Genomic DNA, 16,868 nt, shown 5'->3' with positions numbered 1-16,868 from the left:
TTCGGCTGCGTCCTGCATGAGTCATCTTCACATGTCCTAAAAAGAGCTTAGCGTGCACACAGAGATACCACAACTTGCAGAAACACGTCATGTCACATATCTTAAGTAACCTTCACCTATCACATCAGTACAATACACTTTATCAGAGCAGAGAGAACTACATTCTACCAGAGCAGAGAACACAAAACATGCATGATAAAATAAAAGTGTATCTACAGAATAACTCCAACACATGGCCTCTGATGTCAAAAGGTATGTGGTCTCTTGTTCAGTGTGCCAGACCACTAAGCCAAGACAAAGAAAGCCAACTGGCCTCATGGTCCCGATCCAACCACAAAGACCATGGGAGTACACTGGCGTGGACTATGTTGGCCCTCTCCCACGCACAGCAAGTGGTAATGCCTACATCACTGTGTTTGTGGATTACTTCTCGAAATGGATCGAAGTAAGTGCAGTGAGAGAAGCTATGGCACAAGTAGCAGCTAACAAGTTCATCAGTGATGTCTTTGCTAGACATGGGGCCCCCTCGTTCCTCATCTCTGACAGGGGAGCACCATTTGTTGGTGAACTCTTTGAGCATGTCGTTTCTACACTTGGTACCGAGCACAGACTCACGACAGCTTATCATCCACAAACAAACGCCACTGAACGAGTGAACAGAACTCTCAAAACAGCCATTTGTTCATATGTGGGAGCCAAACATACTGCATGGGACAAGTACATTCCCCAAATCTGTTTTGCTCTATGCACTGCACATCATGAAAGCACAGGTCTAAGCCCATCTATGATGCTGTATGGCCCAGAGTTGGACACACCCCTTGACCTGGTCATTCAACCCTCCTGTGATGGTGTTGATGACCCTGGAGTCCCTTATCCTGAAGGCCTGAGGACCTCGCTTCAGGAAGCACATGATCACGTTCGAGCTGTGCTGACAGAGCCACAAACGTCAGAAACGCTATTACGATCTGAAACTCCGCCATGCCTCCTACAACATCGGTAATCTTGTTAGAGCTAAGTCCCACCACAGATCTGATGCACTGAGCAACTTTACTGCAAAGTTAGCCCCACTCTACACTGGCCCCTACCGCATCTCCCAGAAGTTGTCAGACGTGAACTACAGACTTACCAGAACTGACACCGGAGCAGATGCAGGAGTTTTTCATGTGGTGAACCTGTTGCCATTTCACACATGGAACACAGCCTCTCCCCAACAGACAAGTCACGTGCCTGCTGTTTGTCAGAGCCCTGAGTCCGCGACCAACGACCTGCTTCCTGACCTGGACTTACCAGAACCGAGCAGTTCGAACATCGACGTCTCTTCAACATCTGCCGTCCCCATGTCTCTCCATGACTATGAATCTGTAACACTGACTCTGACCAGACCCACTCTACACTGACTCCTGTGAATGAGGCTGCCACAGCGACTCATAACGCTCAAACAGACAACTTCATATTGACTGACTTGGTTCCTGTGCCTACTGAACGCTACAACTTGAGACCAAGACGTGTCCCCCGAGTAACCTCGGGATGGTCAGACACCAGGTGGACTAACACTTTCCACACCGACCGACTTTACTTGAAGTAATGCTTTTGGGGTTCTTCATCAAATGTTCGTGTGTTATGCTTCCATGATAATATCACTGATTTTGTTTTTTTGCAACATACTAGGGAGTTAGTGGATGTTGTTTTGTTTTGAGCCCACTGCCTGATTTGTGTTGAGTTAAGGATTTGTTTTGTTGGAGATTTGCATGTAAAAAAAAAAGGGGGGTTAATTCACTTTGGTCGCCTGTATTGAACATGTTTATTTACATTTTTTCACTTGCGACAACTTAATGGACATACATGGTATTCGGTGCTGACATGTATGTTAGATATTGTGGTGCTTCACTGTGTATAACCCTGTTTGGTTCGGACACCTTAAGTGCTTTACCATGTATGGGAGTATTTTAAGTATGGACTGTCTCAGAGCGGACGGCTGAGGTCAGCCTTTGTCTTACCAGGGGGGAATATGTAACAGTCAAGGTCATGTGATGTACCTTTAAGAGAGACTATGCTGCGCCACCAGAGGGCGCAACAGTTAATATTATTTACCAGTCTATGTGGCGCTTTCGTTATGGACGTATGTTTTAAGCCGAGCTCCCGTCTTCATATTTTGCCACTCGACTCACAAGTGATGTATGGATTTGTACTTGGTTTGCATGTTAAGTAGCCGTGTAACCTGGCATTGTGTGGTTACATTTTGCGTTTGTAATAAAGGCGAGCATTGTGGAAACCCGAACCTGAGCAGCAGTGCACTTCCCGGCTAATTGTCCTAGCCTCCGATGCTCTCAAACCCGCTGACTCTAAAAATACTGATCCGGACCATCATACAATGTGAAATACTACACTGGACTGAGTAACTTTGAGGTGTTACAGGCGTTATATGACTACGTTGAGCCTGACATTTCAGAAACGCACAAGAATGTATTAAATAAATTTCAGCAGCTCGTTATGACTGGTGAAACTAAGACTGGGCTCGTCCAATCATGACTTGGGTGTTCAGTTTGGAGCATCCGACTCAACGATTTCATGTACATTTCATAATGTGCTGGAGACATTGTATGTGACGCTGAAGTCAGCAATTTACTGGCCTTCCCGCAAAGAACTGAGGAAAACAATGCCAATGAGCTTCAGTACCCACTTCGGATCCAAGGTGGCAGTGATCATCGACTGCTTTGAAATCAGTTGCGAGAAGCCTTCCAATCTCGTGGCTCGTGGAGAAACTTGGTCGAATTACAAGAACTCAAACATAGCCAAGTACCTGATAAGTATTACCCCACACGGTGTGATATCCTACATCTCTCATGCATTTGGTGGTCGTGCCAGTGACAAATATATCACTGAGACATGTGGGCTGCTGGACAATTTCCTCCCAGGGGATGTAGTTTTGGCCGATCATGGTTTCGACATACAGGACAGTGTTGGAACCATGAGTGCCAAAGTGTACATCCCAGCTTTCACTAAAGGAAAATCCCAGCTTGGTGCCCTCGACGTTGAAAAAACCAGAAGAATAGCAAACAGCAGAATACACGTCGAATGCGTTATTGGTCTGGTTTGTCAGAAGTATTCTGTGTTGGCAGCAAGAATTCCTCATGATTTTTTCCAGTCCAGCCAAGACGGAAACATTACATTAGACAAAATTGTAAGTGTATGCTGCGGACTGACAAACCTGTGCGATTCAGTGGTGCCATTCAATTAGGATTTGTGTGCACAATTTAGACCAATTGATCTTGAATCTGGTGCCTATAAGAAAAAAAAAAACTGTCTGATGATTAGTTGATGCAATCATGCCACTGTTCTCAATGTTGCTACTGAATTATTAGACATTGATTTCTGCTATTTATATACAAGTTGTGTTTTTACTGTGCATGATATTTTGGTTCAAAATGTTTTTATGTAGAAGTTAAGAACTACTGTTTGTTGATGAATTGAAATGAACAACCTTTCTTGTGTATTTCGTTTACTTAGTCTTATCATTGCCCATAAATTGGCCAGGACCTATGCTCTATTATATGTACAAATAGCAGAAGCGCACTTGTCTACCAATATGGCGGACACCAGAAATTACGTCTGGTATAAGGACCTTTTTAAAGAGGATTAATGTTAGAGTCCCTTTACTTTTGTTATTTATTTTTTCTTTTCTGTTTCTTTTTCGTTAACTGTTTGTCATTGTATTTGTGCAAATAAAGTTTTGAAAAAAGAACAGTCGGCCCGGAAGTGAATTGCGTCACGTCCGTCCACAAAGTAATGGCGGCTGCAGTTAGTCACGTTTGAAGTTTTTATTATTATTATTATTAATTTATTTGTTTTATTTTTGTCGGAACCGACATGTTGGCGCTGGTTCGGTTTTCTTTACGGCACTTTGGCAGAAGAGCTTCTGGTTTTCCGGCCCGCTGTGACGTTAGGCGCTGGAAGAGCGTCAGAACCGTAGAACCGAACCCGGGACCCGAGTCTGCCGGATACCCGAACCCGGAGGAAGAGTTCGTGTTCCTGGACTGCGTAGGTGAGACTCCGAGCCGGGAACTAAAGCGGGTACAACAGCAGTACTGTGTAGGAATTGTAGGAGGTACTACAGCAGTACAGTACGACAGGTTAGGGCTGCACCTATAGAGGGTTTTCATGTGACGTATCGGTCACGTCATTTTGTGTCCCGCGGCCATTCTGGATTACGACGCGGTGGCCGCTGTGATACGCTACGTGCATTTGTCGAACAATTGCAGAAGCTTTAACGTCGGTGTGAAGAAGCCTCACGGCACCGTGGCGCTGTGAGAGATCCGCCACTACCAGAAATCCACTGCTCCCAGAATTTTATTTTATTTTATTCAGCAATAAAATTATATAAGAATACATAAAAAATACCGCTGAGGATAACACAAGAACGCTTCCAGTACGAATTCTTATTTACATTGTGGTCCTCGAGCACCGAGCTGCTGATCCGCAAGCTGCCCTTCCAGCGCCTGGTGAGAGAAATCGCTCAGGACTTCAAGACGACCTCCGCTTTCAGAGCTCCACTGTGATGCTCTGCAGGAGGCCGGCGAGGCTGACCTGGTCGGCAGCTTCCTAGTTCACAATATCGCAGTGTGACACTGTCGGCCAGTTCGTTACATCAACACTAAATTCACTATCTGGTATAAGATACGGATCCACTGAACCAACTGCTACACATCTGTCACGATAAATAGCTTTATCTCGAGGATTTAAAGCATCGTAATAACCGGACATTCTCTCCATTTTTCTATCACGCGCCAGCCTCCTTGTAATCCAGAATGGAGACGGTACCTGCAAATCGGTCACGTGATTGAAAACCCTCTATAGAATGTTTTTGAAATCGAGTATTCTAGCAATTACGTAATCGATTAATCGAGTAGTTGGACAAAAAGTACTTTTGTGTTTTTAAATAACATCAATAGTCCAGGGCTCTCCCTAAGCAAAGGCACAATGTCACTGTGCCATCAAGCAGATTGTCAAATTTTCTGTTTTCCAAGGTAGTTATTTTTTTCACATCTTTACAAGTTTTGGATCTTTCCCGGTGTCAGAAGCTCAGTACTCCCCTGACACCGGACCGTAATCGCAGCCGGTCGGTGTAATCCTCAGTCCGTCAGGCTGCACGTGAACACGAGCACAGCCTGTGAAAAAACTGGGCTCTGGAGTGCAGCTTTTCCACATAAGACACATTGACAAATCCGCTCTGCACTCTGTCGATGAAAACTCTGATCAAATCCGAATGAATGAATGAATTTTATTTATTCAGCACACAGAATAACAACACAAACAATAACAAAACTAAAGAACAACGTACAATGAACCTGTGTGGCCGAAAGGGTGAAGTCAGAAGCAAAGCTTATAGATACCCTCCCCTTATACCATAAAAAATAAAGAAAGTAAAGAATATATATATATATAGAGTATAAATATATACAGGTGCTGGTCAGATAATTAGAATATCATGAAAAAGTTGATTTATTTTAGTAATTCCATTCAAAAAGTGAAACTTGTATATTATATTCATTACCCACAGACTGATATATTTCAGATGTTTATTTTTAATTTTGATGACTGCTGGGATAGGCTCCAGCCCCCCGTGACCCTTGATTGGACTAAGCGGTAGAAGATGGATGATTATAACTAAAAACTAATGAAAATCCTAAATTCAGTATCTCATAAAATTAGAATATTGTGAAAAGGCTGAATATTGAAGACACCTGGTGTCACACTCTAATCCGCTAATTAACTCAAAACACCTGCAAAGGCCTTTAACTGGTCTCTCAGTCTAGTTCTGTAGGCTACACAATCATGGGGAAGACTGCTGACTTGACGTCTTGCCTGGGCTAAAGACAAAAAAGGAATGGACTGCTACTGAGTGGTCCAAAGTTATGTTCTCTGATGAAGGTAAATGTTGCATTTCCTTTGGAAATCAAGGTCCCAGAGTCTGGAGGAAGAGAGGAGAGGCACAGAATCCACATTGCTTGAGGTCCAGTGTAAAGTTTCCACAGTCAGTGATGGTTTGGGGTGCCATGCCATCTGCTGGTGTTGGTCCACTGTGTTTTCTGAGGTCCAAGGTCAACGCAGCTGTCTACCAGGAAGTTGTAGAGCACTTCATGCTCCCTGCTGCTGGCCAACTTTATGGAGATGCAGATTTCATTTTCCAACAGGACTTGGCACCTGCACACAGTGCCAAAGCTACTGGTACCTGGTTTAAGGACCATGGTATCCCTCTTCTTAATTGATCAGCAAACTCACCTGACCTTAACCCCATAGAAAATCTATGGAGTATTGTGAAGAGGAAGATGCGACATGCCAGACCCAACAATGCAGAAGAGCTGAGGGCCACTATCAGAGCAACCTGGGCTCTCATACCACCTGAGCAGTGCCACAGACTGATTGACTCCATGCCACGTCGCATTGCTGCAGTCATTTAGGCAAAAGGAGCCCCAACTACGTATTGAGTGCTATACATGCTCATACTTTTCATGTTCATACTTTTCAGTTGGCCAACATTTTTAAATATCCTTTTTTTGTATTGATCTTAAGTAATATTCAAATTTTCTGAGATACTGTATTTGGAATTTTTGTTAATTTTCAGTTATAATCATCAAAATTAAAATAAACATTTGAAATATATGTGTCTGTGTGTACGTGAATTAATATAATATACAAGTTTCACTTTTTGAGTGGAATTACTGAAATAAATCAACTTTTTCATGATATTCTAATTATATAACCAGCACCTGTATATTCATAACAACAATATAAAATAAATGTGCACAAACAAAACAAGTCAGTCAGTTCACCAGAATTTTAAAACGCAACCAAACAAACAGTGCACAAACCCAAGCACAACAACAAAAGGGTAAACATAATTCTTCATACTATAACGGGTAAGTGTATTATTTTGTAAAGCCTTTCAAAGCCGACTGAGGTACCAAGTAACTTAATATTATCAGGACAATTATTCCAAACACTAACACCCTTAATGGAAACACAGTCGTTCGGATCTTTAGTTTCTCAAATAATGATGTCCCTCTTAAATTGTATCTGGAATCCCGCATTTTAAACAGATCCTGGACATGTTTAGGCAAATGTTTATTTTTGACTTTCTACATAATTTGTATTGTGATATAATCAACTAAGTCCCAGAATTTAAAGATTTGCAAACCAGCAAATAATGGATTTGTTGGCTCAGGATATGGCTCATTACTGATCATTCTCATAGCTTTCGTTTGCAACAGAAATATTGGTTTAGTATTAGTTGTATATGTATTTCCCCAAACCCCAACACAGTATGTCATATATGGAACAAGTAATGTATGATCCAAAATGGTGAAAGAATGTTGGGAGAGGAAGTCTTGTGCTTTATGCGGAATTGCAATGACTTTTGACATTTTAGATTTAACATAGGTAATGTGCGTTTTCCAGCTTAATTTATCATCAATATAAACACCAAGAAATTTTGTATCTGTCACAATTTCAGTTTTGATATCATATAAGAATAAATTCCTGCTTAAGTTCCTGGATTTATTAGCAAATATGATACACTTAGTTTTACCAAAATGGGGCGATAATTTGTTTGAATCAAACCACAGTTTAAATTTATGTAATTCATTCTCCTTTGTGTCCAGGAGCTGTCTGAAATGATCCCCACTACAAAACACAGTTGTATCATCAGCAAACAAAATACACCTTGTGGACTTGGAAACCAAATATACGTATATCATTAATGTACAAAAGAAACAACAATGGCCCAAGGACTGAACCCTGGGTCACCCCACATGTAAGCCTCAAAAACTCAGAATTTGCTCCACCAGTGTGGACACACTGATACCTATTCTGTAAGTAGCTCATTATCCAGTCATGTGCCAATCCCCTGATACCATACATCTTTAATTTGTCCATTAGCAGAGTATGATCAATAGTATCGAATGTCCCCGCTGCTGGAAAAACTCAGTCCTAAATAAAGGCAGTTTTTTAATAAACTTGACTGACCTAAAATGCACGTAGAGCTGGGGGGGTGCAGAACTCTCACGTCTCATTTGGAGTGAGACTCACACTTAAAAGCGGTCCTGGCAGGTCTCATGCATTCAGAGTGAAACTCAACATGTTGTCACGCTCTCATGCTAATGCATGACATTCTGAAACATTTCACGCCTATGACCGCAAGACAAGATTCGGCGGAAAATAACTCTTGAGTGTATCTCACCTTGAGAGTTCTAACCATGTGTTTTTTAAATTGAAGTTGGGACACTGTGTAAAATGTAAATAAAAACAGAATATAATGTTTTGCAAATCCTTTTCAACATATATTCAATTGAATACACCTCAAAGACAAGATTTTTAATGTTCAGACTTCTTTGTCTTTCGGCTGTTCCCGTTAGGGGTCGCCACAGCAGATCAATCGTTTCCATCTCACCCTGTCCTCTGTATCTTCCTCTGTCACACCAACCACCTGTATGTCCTCCCTCAGCACATACATAAACCTCCTCTTTGGCCTCCCTCTTGTCCTCCTGCCTGGTGGCTCCATCCTCAGCATCCTTCTCCCTATATACCCTGGGTCCCTCCTCTGCACATGTCCAAACCATCTCAAGCTCGCCTGTCTGACTTTGTCTCCAAACCGTCCCACCTGAGCTGTCCCTCTGATATGTTCATTCCTAATCTTGTCCATTCTTGTCACTCCCCAAGAGAATCTCAACATCTTCAGCTCTACCACCTCCAGCTCTGCCTCCTGTCTTTTTGTTAGTGCCACTGTCTCTAAGCCGTACAACATAGCTGGTCTCACTACTGTATTGTAAACTTTCCCCTTCACTTTTGCTGATATTCTTCGGTCACAAATCACTCCTGCCACCTTTCTCCACCCACTCCACCCTGCCTGCACTCTCTTCTTCACCTCTCTACCACACTCTCCATTACTTTGAACAGTTGACCCCAAATATTTAAACTCATCTACTTTCACCACTTCTACTCCTTGTAACTGCACTATTCCACTGGGCTCCCTCCCATTCACACACATGTACTCAGTCTTGTTTCTGCTGACTTTCATTCCCCTTCTCTCCAAAGCATATCTCCACCTCTCCAGACTAGACTCAACTTGCTCTCTACTCTCACTACAGATCACAATGTCATCTGCAAACATCATAGTCCATGGGGACTCCTGTCTGATCTCATCCGTCAACCTGTCCATTACCACTGCAAACAAGAAAGGACTCAGAGCTGATCCTTGGTGTAATCCCACCTTCACCTTGAATGAGTCATTCCGACTGTGCATCTCACCGCTGTCACACTATTCTAATATGTACATGTCCTGCACTACCCTAAGATACTTCTCTGCCACTCCAGACTTCCTCATATAATACCACAGCTCTTCTCTTGGCACCCCATCATAAGTCCACAATCACACAGTGTAACTCTTTCTGGCCTTCTCTGTACTTCTCCAACAGTATTCTCAGAGCAAACATTGCATCTGTAGTGCTCTTTCTCGGCATGAAACCATATTGCTGCTCACAGATCTTCACCTGTTTTCTAAGCCTAGCTTCTGCTACTCTTTCCCATAACTTCATGCTGTGGCTGATCAACTTCATTCCTCTGTAGTTACTGCAGCTCTGCACATCACCCTTGTTCTTGAAAATAGGAACCAGCACACTTCGTCTCCACTCCTCAGGTATCCTCTCACTTTCCAAGATTTTATTAAACAATCTGGTTAGAAACTCTACTGCCATCTCTGCCTTTCCACTGTCTTCATCCTCTTCATAGCAGCACTCACTTCTTCCTTACTAATCTCTTGTGCTTCCTGATTTACTCTCACCACATCATCCAGCCTTTTCTCTCGCTCATTTTCTTTATTCATCAGCTCTTCAAAATATTTCCTCTACCTTCTCAGCACACACTCCTCACTTGTCAGCACACATGTGCATCTTTTACCACCCTAACTTGCTGCACATCCTTTCCAGCTCTGTCCCTTTGTCTGGCCAATCGGTACAAGTCCTTTTCTCCTTCCTTACTATTCAACTTCTTGTACAGCTCGCAATATGCCTTTTCCTTCGCTTTTGCCACTTCTCTTTTCACCTTACACCGCATTTCCTTGTACTCCTGTCTAGGGCTGTCACGATTAGGAATTTCTGGAGACGATTAATTGTCAGGCATATAATTGCGATTGACGATTATATTGTCTATTTTTTTCTTTTTTCCCTTCTTTATATTCTACTATCATAGTATGATTACACAACTCTGGAAGAACATTTGGCATTTGTAAGTGGAGAAACTGGGAATAGTGCAACATTTTCATTTTTATCTTAATTTTACATATTGTCCCAACTTTTTATGATTTGTGGTTGTTCCTGTTGAATTTCTGAAATTACAGAACTGCTATAAAGAACAGTGTGAACATTTTATTGTGTTTTAAAACTTTGTGGACCAAACACCAAACTCTTATAAAGAAGGAAAGACACCTGGACATGTTCAGGAAAACTGATATAAACTTAACAGAACAATGCAGGCTGATTACACTCCCCATATATATATATATATATATATATATATATATATATATATATATATATATATATATATATATATATATAAATAAATCAGAATACAATAAGAGGCAACTCAGTTTGAAATAGTTAAAACATATCGCTACAGCTTAATAACTGAAAAACAACAGAAATCAGCAGTTTGTATTTTTATTCTGACTCTAGTTCATTTTAGTGTGATGAAGTCATCTTTTTTTTCTTATCAGTCACGTTTTGTGCTTGAACACTACATTAAGCTCAAGATTGAACAAATACATACCTTTGGAAAATAAACATCTGTTAAAGTTCAGCTTTTTGTGATCTGTGCCTCTGCACAGCTTCTCCACAGGGTTTTTTTAAACCCGTGTGTGTGTAATTTTTGCTCAGTTCATTTATATATTGTCATTTTTAAGGATGTTTTAAGGATATTTGACCATTTATCTCATCTCGTGATCTCATAAATTCAGTATATGACACGCACATGGTGTGAACAGGTCGGTGCCATCAGAACCACACATGTAGAGAAAGTTACAGAAAGTAAAGGCAGCCCCAAGGTTTGTTTGTTTGGTTTTTTTTTACATGTTCACTCGGGTTAAAATCCTCTCTCTCTGCTCCGCGCTCGCTGTCTTAAGTGCACTGATGGTTCTCAGCAGAACGTAACGTCTTGTGCCTCCGTTCAGGAATCTCACTCCCTCACCTGCTCCCTCCCTCGCAGTCTGTAGCGAGTTGACTCTGCGCGAGCGCATACACACACACACACACACGCGGCTCCTTCGGTAAACTACCCATTTTAAACGGCTTTGAGTAAGACGGCCACTGTTTTAATCTGCCGTCTCATTCAAAATTTGAACGTCCAAATGACGGCAGGACGGCTGCCTAAAACTATGAATTGAGAGGAAAAACAAAGACTTAAATAAAATAAATGACTCGTCAACTACTAAATTAGTTGTTAATGATTTCAATCGTCAGCATAGTCGTGACTAGTCGACTAGTCGTGGCAGCCCTACTTAAAACCGAAATGTATTCACAGCGGTGCCGTGGTACGTGGCTTTGGAACCAGAATCTCCTCATGCTCCATGTTATCCGAGCCTCGCTAACCATCCGACCAAGACGAGAGGAAACAGAGTGAGTGAGGCATTGAGGCTGCGTGTGGCTGCTGCAACACGATGTCAGATTCTGAGTTGTTTTATGCAACTTTGTGGCTAAAATAAGTAATTCACGGTAATCGCTATTATGAAAAATATTTGCAAATATGAAAAATAATCGCGATTGGCAAATATTGTAATAATTGTGACTGCCCTATTCCTGTCTACTTTCTTCATCTCTCCGACTTTCCCAAAACTTTTTTGCCAACCTCTTTCTCCTTATGCTTTTTGGACCTCTTCATTCCTCCACCAGGTTTCCTTGTCGTACCCAGTACTGTCCTAGCTGTCTCCCTCACCACATCTGCAGTACTTTTCCAGTTGTCCAAAATTGCTTCCCCTCCAACCGGTGCTTCTCTCACCTGCTCGCTAAATTTCACACAACAGTCTTCCTCCTTCAGCTTCCACCATCTGATCCTTTGTTGAGCTCTCACTCTCTTCTTCTTCTTTATCTCTAAAGTCATCCTACAAACAACCATCCTATGCTGTCTAATGACACTCTCTCCTGCCACCACCTTACAGTCTCTGATTTCTTTTAGCTTGCATCTCCTATAAAGAATGTAGTCCACCTGTGTGCGCCTTCCTCCACTCTTATATGTTACCCTGTGCACCTCCCTTTTCTTAAATTAGGTATTCACCACAGCCATTTCCATCCTTTTTGCAAAATCAACTACCATCTGTCCTTCCCATTCCTATCCTTGATACCATATCTACCCATTACTTCCTCATCACCTCTGTTCCCTTCACCAACATGCCCATTGAAGTCCGCTCCTATCACCACTCTTTTATGCTTGGGCACACTCTCTACCACCTCATCTAACACACTCCAGAAATCTTCTTTCTCCTTCATCTCACAGCCTACCTGTGGGGCACATGCACTGATGATATTCATCATCACCCCTTCAATTTCCAACTCCACACTCATCACCCTGTCAGACACTCACTTAACCTCCAACACACTTTTAACATACTCTTCCTTTAAAATGACCCCAACACCATTTCTCTTCCTGTCCTCACCATGGTACAACAACTTGTACCCACCGCTGATGCTCTTGCTCTTACTTCCCTTCCACTTGGTCTCTTGCACACACAGTATGTCTACCTTTCTCCTCTCCATCATATCAGCCAGCTCTCTCCGTTTACCAGTCATACTACCAGCATTCAAAGTCCCTACTCTGATTTCCACCCTTCTAGTTTTCTTCTCCTCCCGCTGTTTGTGGAAATGTTCTCCTCCTCTTCTTCGTCATCTTCGCCCAGCAGTAGCCCAATTTCCACCGGCACCCTGTTGGGCAACAGCACCAGTGGCGGATGTTGTTAACCCGGGCCACGACCGAGCCGGTATGGAAATTTGATTCTTAGTCTGCATAGTTGGGTTGGCTTGTTTTACGCCAGATGCCCTTATTGACGCAACTCTCCTCATTTATCCGGGCTTGGGACCGGCACTCAGAATGTACTGGCTGCACACCCCATGCTGTTTTCTAAATGCCAATGTTCTAAAAAAACAAAACAGAACAAAAAAAACAACAGCAACCTTCTGAAGAATGTAACTCTATGACGTGTTGTCTTAAACATGCAAAAGTGTGACAAAGCAGATGCCATGTTATGTTCTAATTTGTATATAATACTTAATTTGTTTGTTATTTTATTATGAATTAATTGATCAAGTATGATCAAAAGAGGGGACTGTGGAAACTAAAATGATAAATATTGCTTTTCTATTAAAGTAAATGTTCTTTCTTCTATTAAATGTTTGACCAAATGTTTAAAGTTCTGTTTGTTTGATCGACTGTAACCCTTCTGTTACTTAAATGCTAAAGACGTGCTTGGTGTGAAAGATACTGATCAACAGCCTTTTATGACACATTTGATAAAAACCATTTCTTAAGCCCCTTTCACACCGGAGGTGCTCCTGGTTCCTCCCAGTTTTATGACGCTGCCGCGTGAAAGCAACTCAGTGCTGAGATGATGCAGCTCGGTGCCACAACAGCATGAGGGGCACAAAGGAGGAAGCAAGTCAGGCGCCGAAAAATTAAACCTGTTTAATTTTTTTGGTGTCCTGTGCTCGACGCAGAAAGGAAGTGGTTCCAGCGCAAGTCGGGGCAAAGAGGCGTTACCCGGCGTGACTCGGAAGCCAATTTATGAAAGACCACAGAAACAAAAATGCAGACTGATTGCCAGAAATATCCAGTAAAAAGTCCGGACATCTCTAGTCCACTCATGGACGTTTGTTCACGTGCGCACATGTGAACAATTAAAAGAAAAACAGTCTGGCTGCAGGCATTAGTTCCTTGTTCTCTGCTCAAACTCTCACATCACAGTTTAAAAACAAAGGACAAAAAAGGACATAAGTCCTGAGACAGGACATGTCAACATCAAGTAGAACTCCAGACATCTTCACATTTGCTTGATGGTTCATTCCCGTGCACGCATCTCGCGGTCAATGGAGGAAAGAAAAGAAAAAAGATTGTCTGCGGGCAATTAGTTCCTTTCTCTCCTCAGACTCTCTCATCACAGTTAAAAAAGGACATAAGTCCAGGACGTCAACATCAAATAGAACTCCAGACATCTCCACATTTGCTCAAGGACGGTTCATGCGCGCGCGCATCTTGTGGTCAAAGGAGGAAAGATAAACTATAACAGAACTCAGAGCGCAGCCTTGCTGCTCAGCACAACAACAAGTAGAAGAGAAGTCAGAGTGCACAGTCTGTCTGCAGTCAAACTGTAATCTCTGACTTGTCTGTGCAGAGAACCTGCAGGCTGCATTCTCACCTCCTCTCTGCCCCCTGCTGCACGCACCTGACGCAGAAATTCCTGCGTCGTCATAACACCACAGGAAGCAACTGGGAGCAGCCCCAGTGTGAAAGGGGCTTTAGGCTGCCTCCTCAGCCGTATGGCTCCGTGTTACCCTGCTAAAACCCTGATCAATCACAATGCAAGAAGCAGCACTGTAGACAGTCTCACAGTGGGACATGGCTTCGGGACCCCCAAGAACTCCTGATCCACATAGACAGTCTCATAGTGGGAAATGGCTCCGAGACCCCCAAGGACTTGTAAATGAAAAGGACCCTTTGATCATCACAGCCCTATCACTGTCATAGATAGAACAACCACTACTTCCTTTTCAAACTGCTAGACTTTTTTGTTTTTGCGCAAAGATTTGCTCATTTTGAAATGGATGCCTGCAGCGCATTTCAAAAAAGCTGGGACAGGGGCAACAAATGACTGGGAAAGTTGATGAATGCTCAAAGAACACCTGTTTAGAACATTCCACAGGTGAACAGGTTAATTGGAAACAGGTGAATGTCATGATTGGGTATAAAAGGAGCATCCTCAAAAGGCTCAGCCGTTCACAAGCAAAGATGGGGCGAAGATCACCACTTTGTGAACAACTGCATGAAATAATAGTCCAACAGTTTTAAGAACAATGTCTCTCAATGTTTAATTGCAAGAAATTTAGGGATTCCTTCATCTACAGTCCATAATATAATCAGAAGATTCAGAGAATCTGGAGAACTTTCTACACGTAAGCGGCAAGCCCGAAAACCAACATTGAATGCCTGTGACCTTCGATCCCTCAAGCGGCATTACATTAAAAACTGACATCATTGTGTAAAGCAGGGGTGGCCAAGTTCGGTCCTCGAGAGCCACTTAGTTGTCTCCCTGCTCCAACACACCTGAATCCAATGAAAGACTCGTTAGCAGACTTTTAATGAGCCTTTCTTTGGATTCAGGTGTGTTGGAGCAGGGAGACAACTAAGAGTGTCAGGAAGGTGGCTCTCGAGGACCGAACTTGGCCACCCCTGGTGTAAAGGATCTTACCATGTGGGCTCAGGAACACTTCAGAAAGCCATTGTCAGTTAACACACTTCGTTGCTACATCTACAAGTGGAAGTTAAAACTCTACCATGCAAAGCGAAAGCCATACATCAACAATATCCAGAAACGCCACCACCTTCTCTGGGCCTGAGCTCATTTGAAATGGACAGACGCCTTGTGGAAAAGTGTGATGTGGTCTGATGAGTCCACATTTCAAATTGTTTTTGGAAACAACACATGCTGCAACACATGCTGCCATCCAAACAACGTCTTTTTCAGGGACATCCCTGCTTATTTCAGCAAGACAATGCCAAGCCACATTCTGCACGTGTTACAACAGCGTGGCTTCATTGTAAAAGAGTGCGGGTACTAGACTGGCTTGCCTGCTGTTGAGGCCGAAGGATTTTCAGGCTTGTCTGGAAGAAGAAAGAGTCAGGACATTGACTGTTTGTCAAATAACAGGCTTTAATACAAAACTTTGGACGCTATTTCAACCAGAGAGTGTGCTCTGATTGGAACAGTGTAAAGTGTGGCTTTCTGAGCACAGCTTTTATCCACATCAGGGCAGGAAGAAATTATGCATACAGTGTTAACACAATACATTTGTTCACACATAAACACAGAGTTAAGCCCCTTTCACACTGGGGCTGCTCCCAGTTGCTTCCTGTGGTGTCATGACGACGCAGGAATTTCTGCGTCAGGTGCGCGCAGCAGGGGGCAGAGAGGAGGTGAGAATGCAGCCTGCAGGTTCTCTGCACAGAGAAGTCAGAGTGCACAGTTTGGCTGCAGACAGACTGTGCACTCTGACTTCTCTTCTACTTGTTGTTGTGCTGAACTGCAGGGCTGAACTCTGAGTTCTGTTAAAGTTTATCTTTCCTCCTTTGACCACGAGATGCACACGCGCGAACAAACCGTCCTTGAGCAAATGTGGAGATGTGTGTTCTACTTGATGTTGACATGTCCTGGACTTATGTCCTTTTTTAACTGTGATGAGAGAGTTTGAGGAGAGAAAGGAACTAACTGCCTGCAGACAATTTTTTTTCTTTTAATTGTTCACATGTGTGTGCGTGAGAGAAGAAGCTGCTTCACAGTGCCTCTCTTCACCAGACAGCTCCACACAGAGAGGAGCAGCAGCTGCAGTCAGCATTTTTTTTTTTTTTTTTAACTGTGGTCTTTTTTTTGTTTTTGTTTTTACTGCATTGAGTACACGGTACAAAAACAATCCTGCGTGATTTATACTTCGGGAACAACAGAACACAGCAGAAATCATAAATTGGCGTCGGGTGGCATGGTCTTTCGAGGGTGTGGCTTCCGAGTAACGCCTCTTTGCCCCGACTTGCGCTGGAACCATTTCCTTTCTGCGTCAAGC

General features: G+C 42.8%; 1 protein-coding gene across 2 annotated transcripts in view; it reads left to right on the top strand.

Annotated features, from left to right (window-relative positions):
* The first annotated feature begins 3,757 nt into the window (after positions 1-3,757).
* noa1 (nitric oxide associated 1) overlaps positions 3,758-16,868 on the top strand; it is a 40,046-nt gene continuing 26,935 nt past the window's right edge. For both annotated transcript variants that reach the window (XM_034182261.1, XM_034182260.1), the window contains exon 1: positions 3,758-4,042. In XM_034182261.1, the coding sequence (XP_034038152.1) occupies positions 3,868-4,042 (175 nt within the window). In that variant the 5' untranslated portion in view covers positions 3,758-3,867. The remainder of the gene's footprint in view (positions 4,043-16,868) is intronic.

This window comes from Thalassophryne amazonica, chromosome 11 (genome assembly GCF_902500255.1).
Source record: "Thalassophryne amazonica chromosome 11, fThaAma1.1, whole genome shotgun sequence".
NCBI classification, from domain to species: domain Eukaryota; kingdom Metazoa; phylum Chordata; class Actinopteri; order Batrachoidiformes; family Batrachoididae; genus Thalassophryne; species Thalassophryne amazonica.
This window is presented reverse-complemented; position numbering and strand designations above follow the sequence as displayed.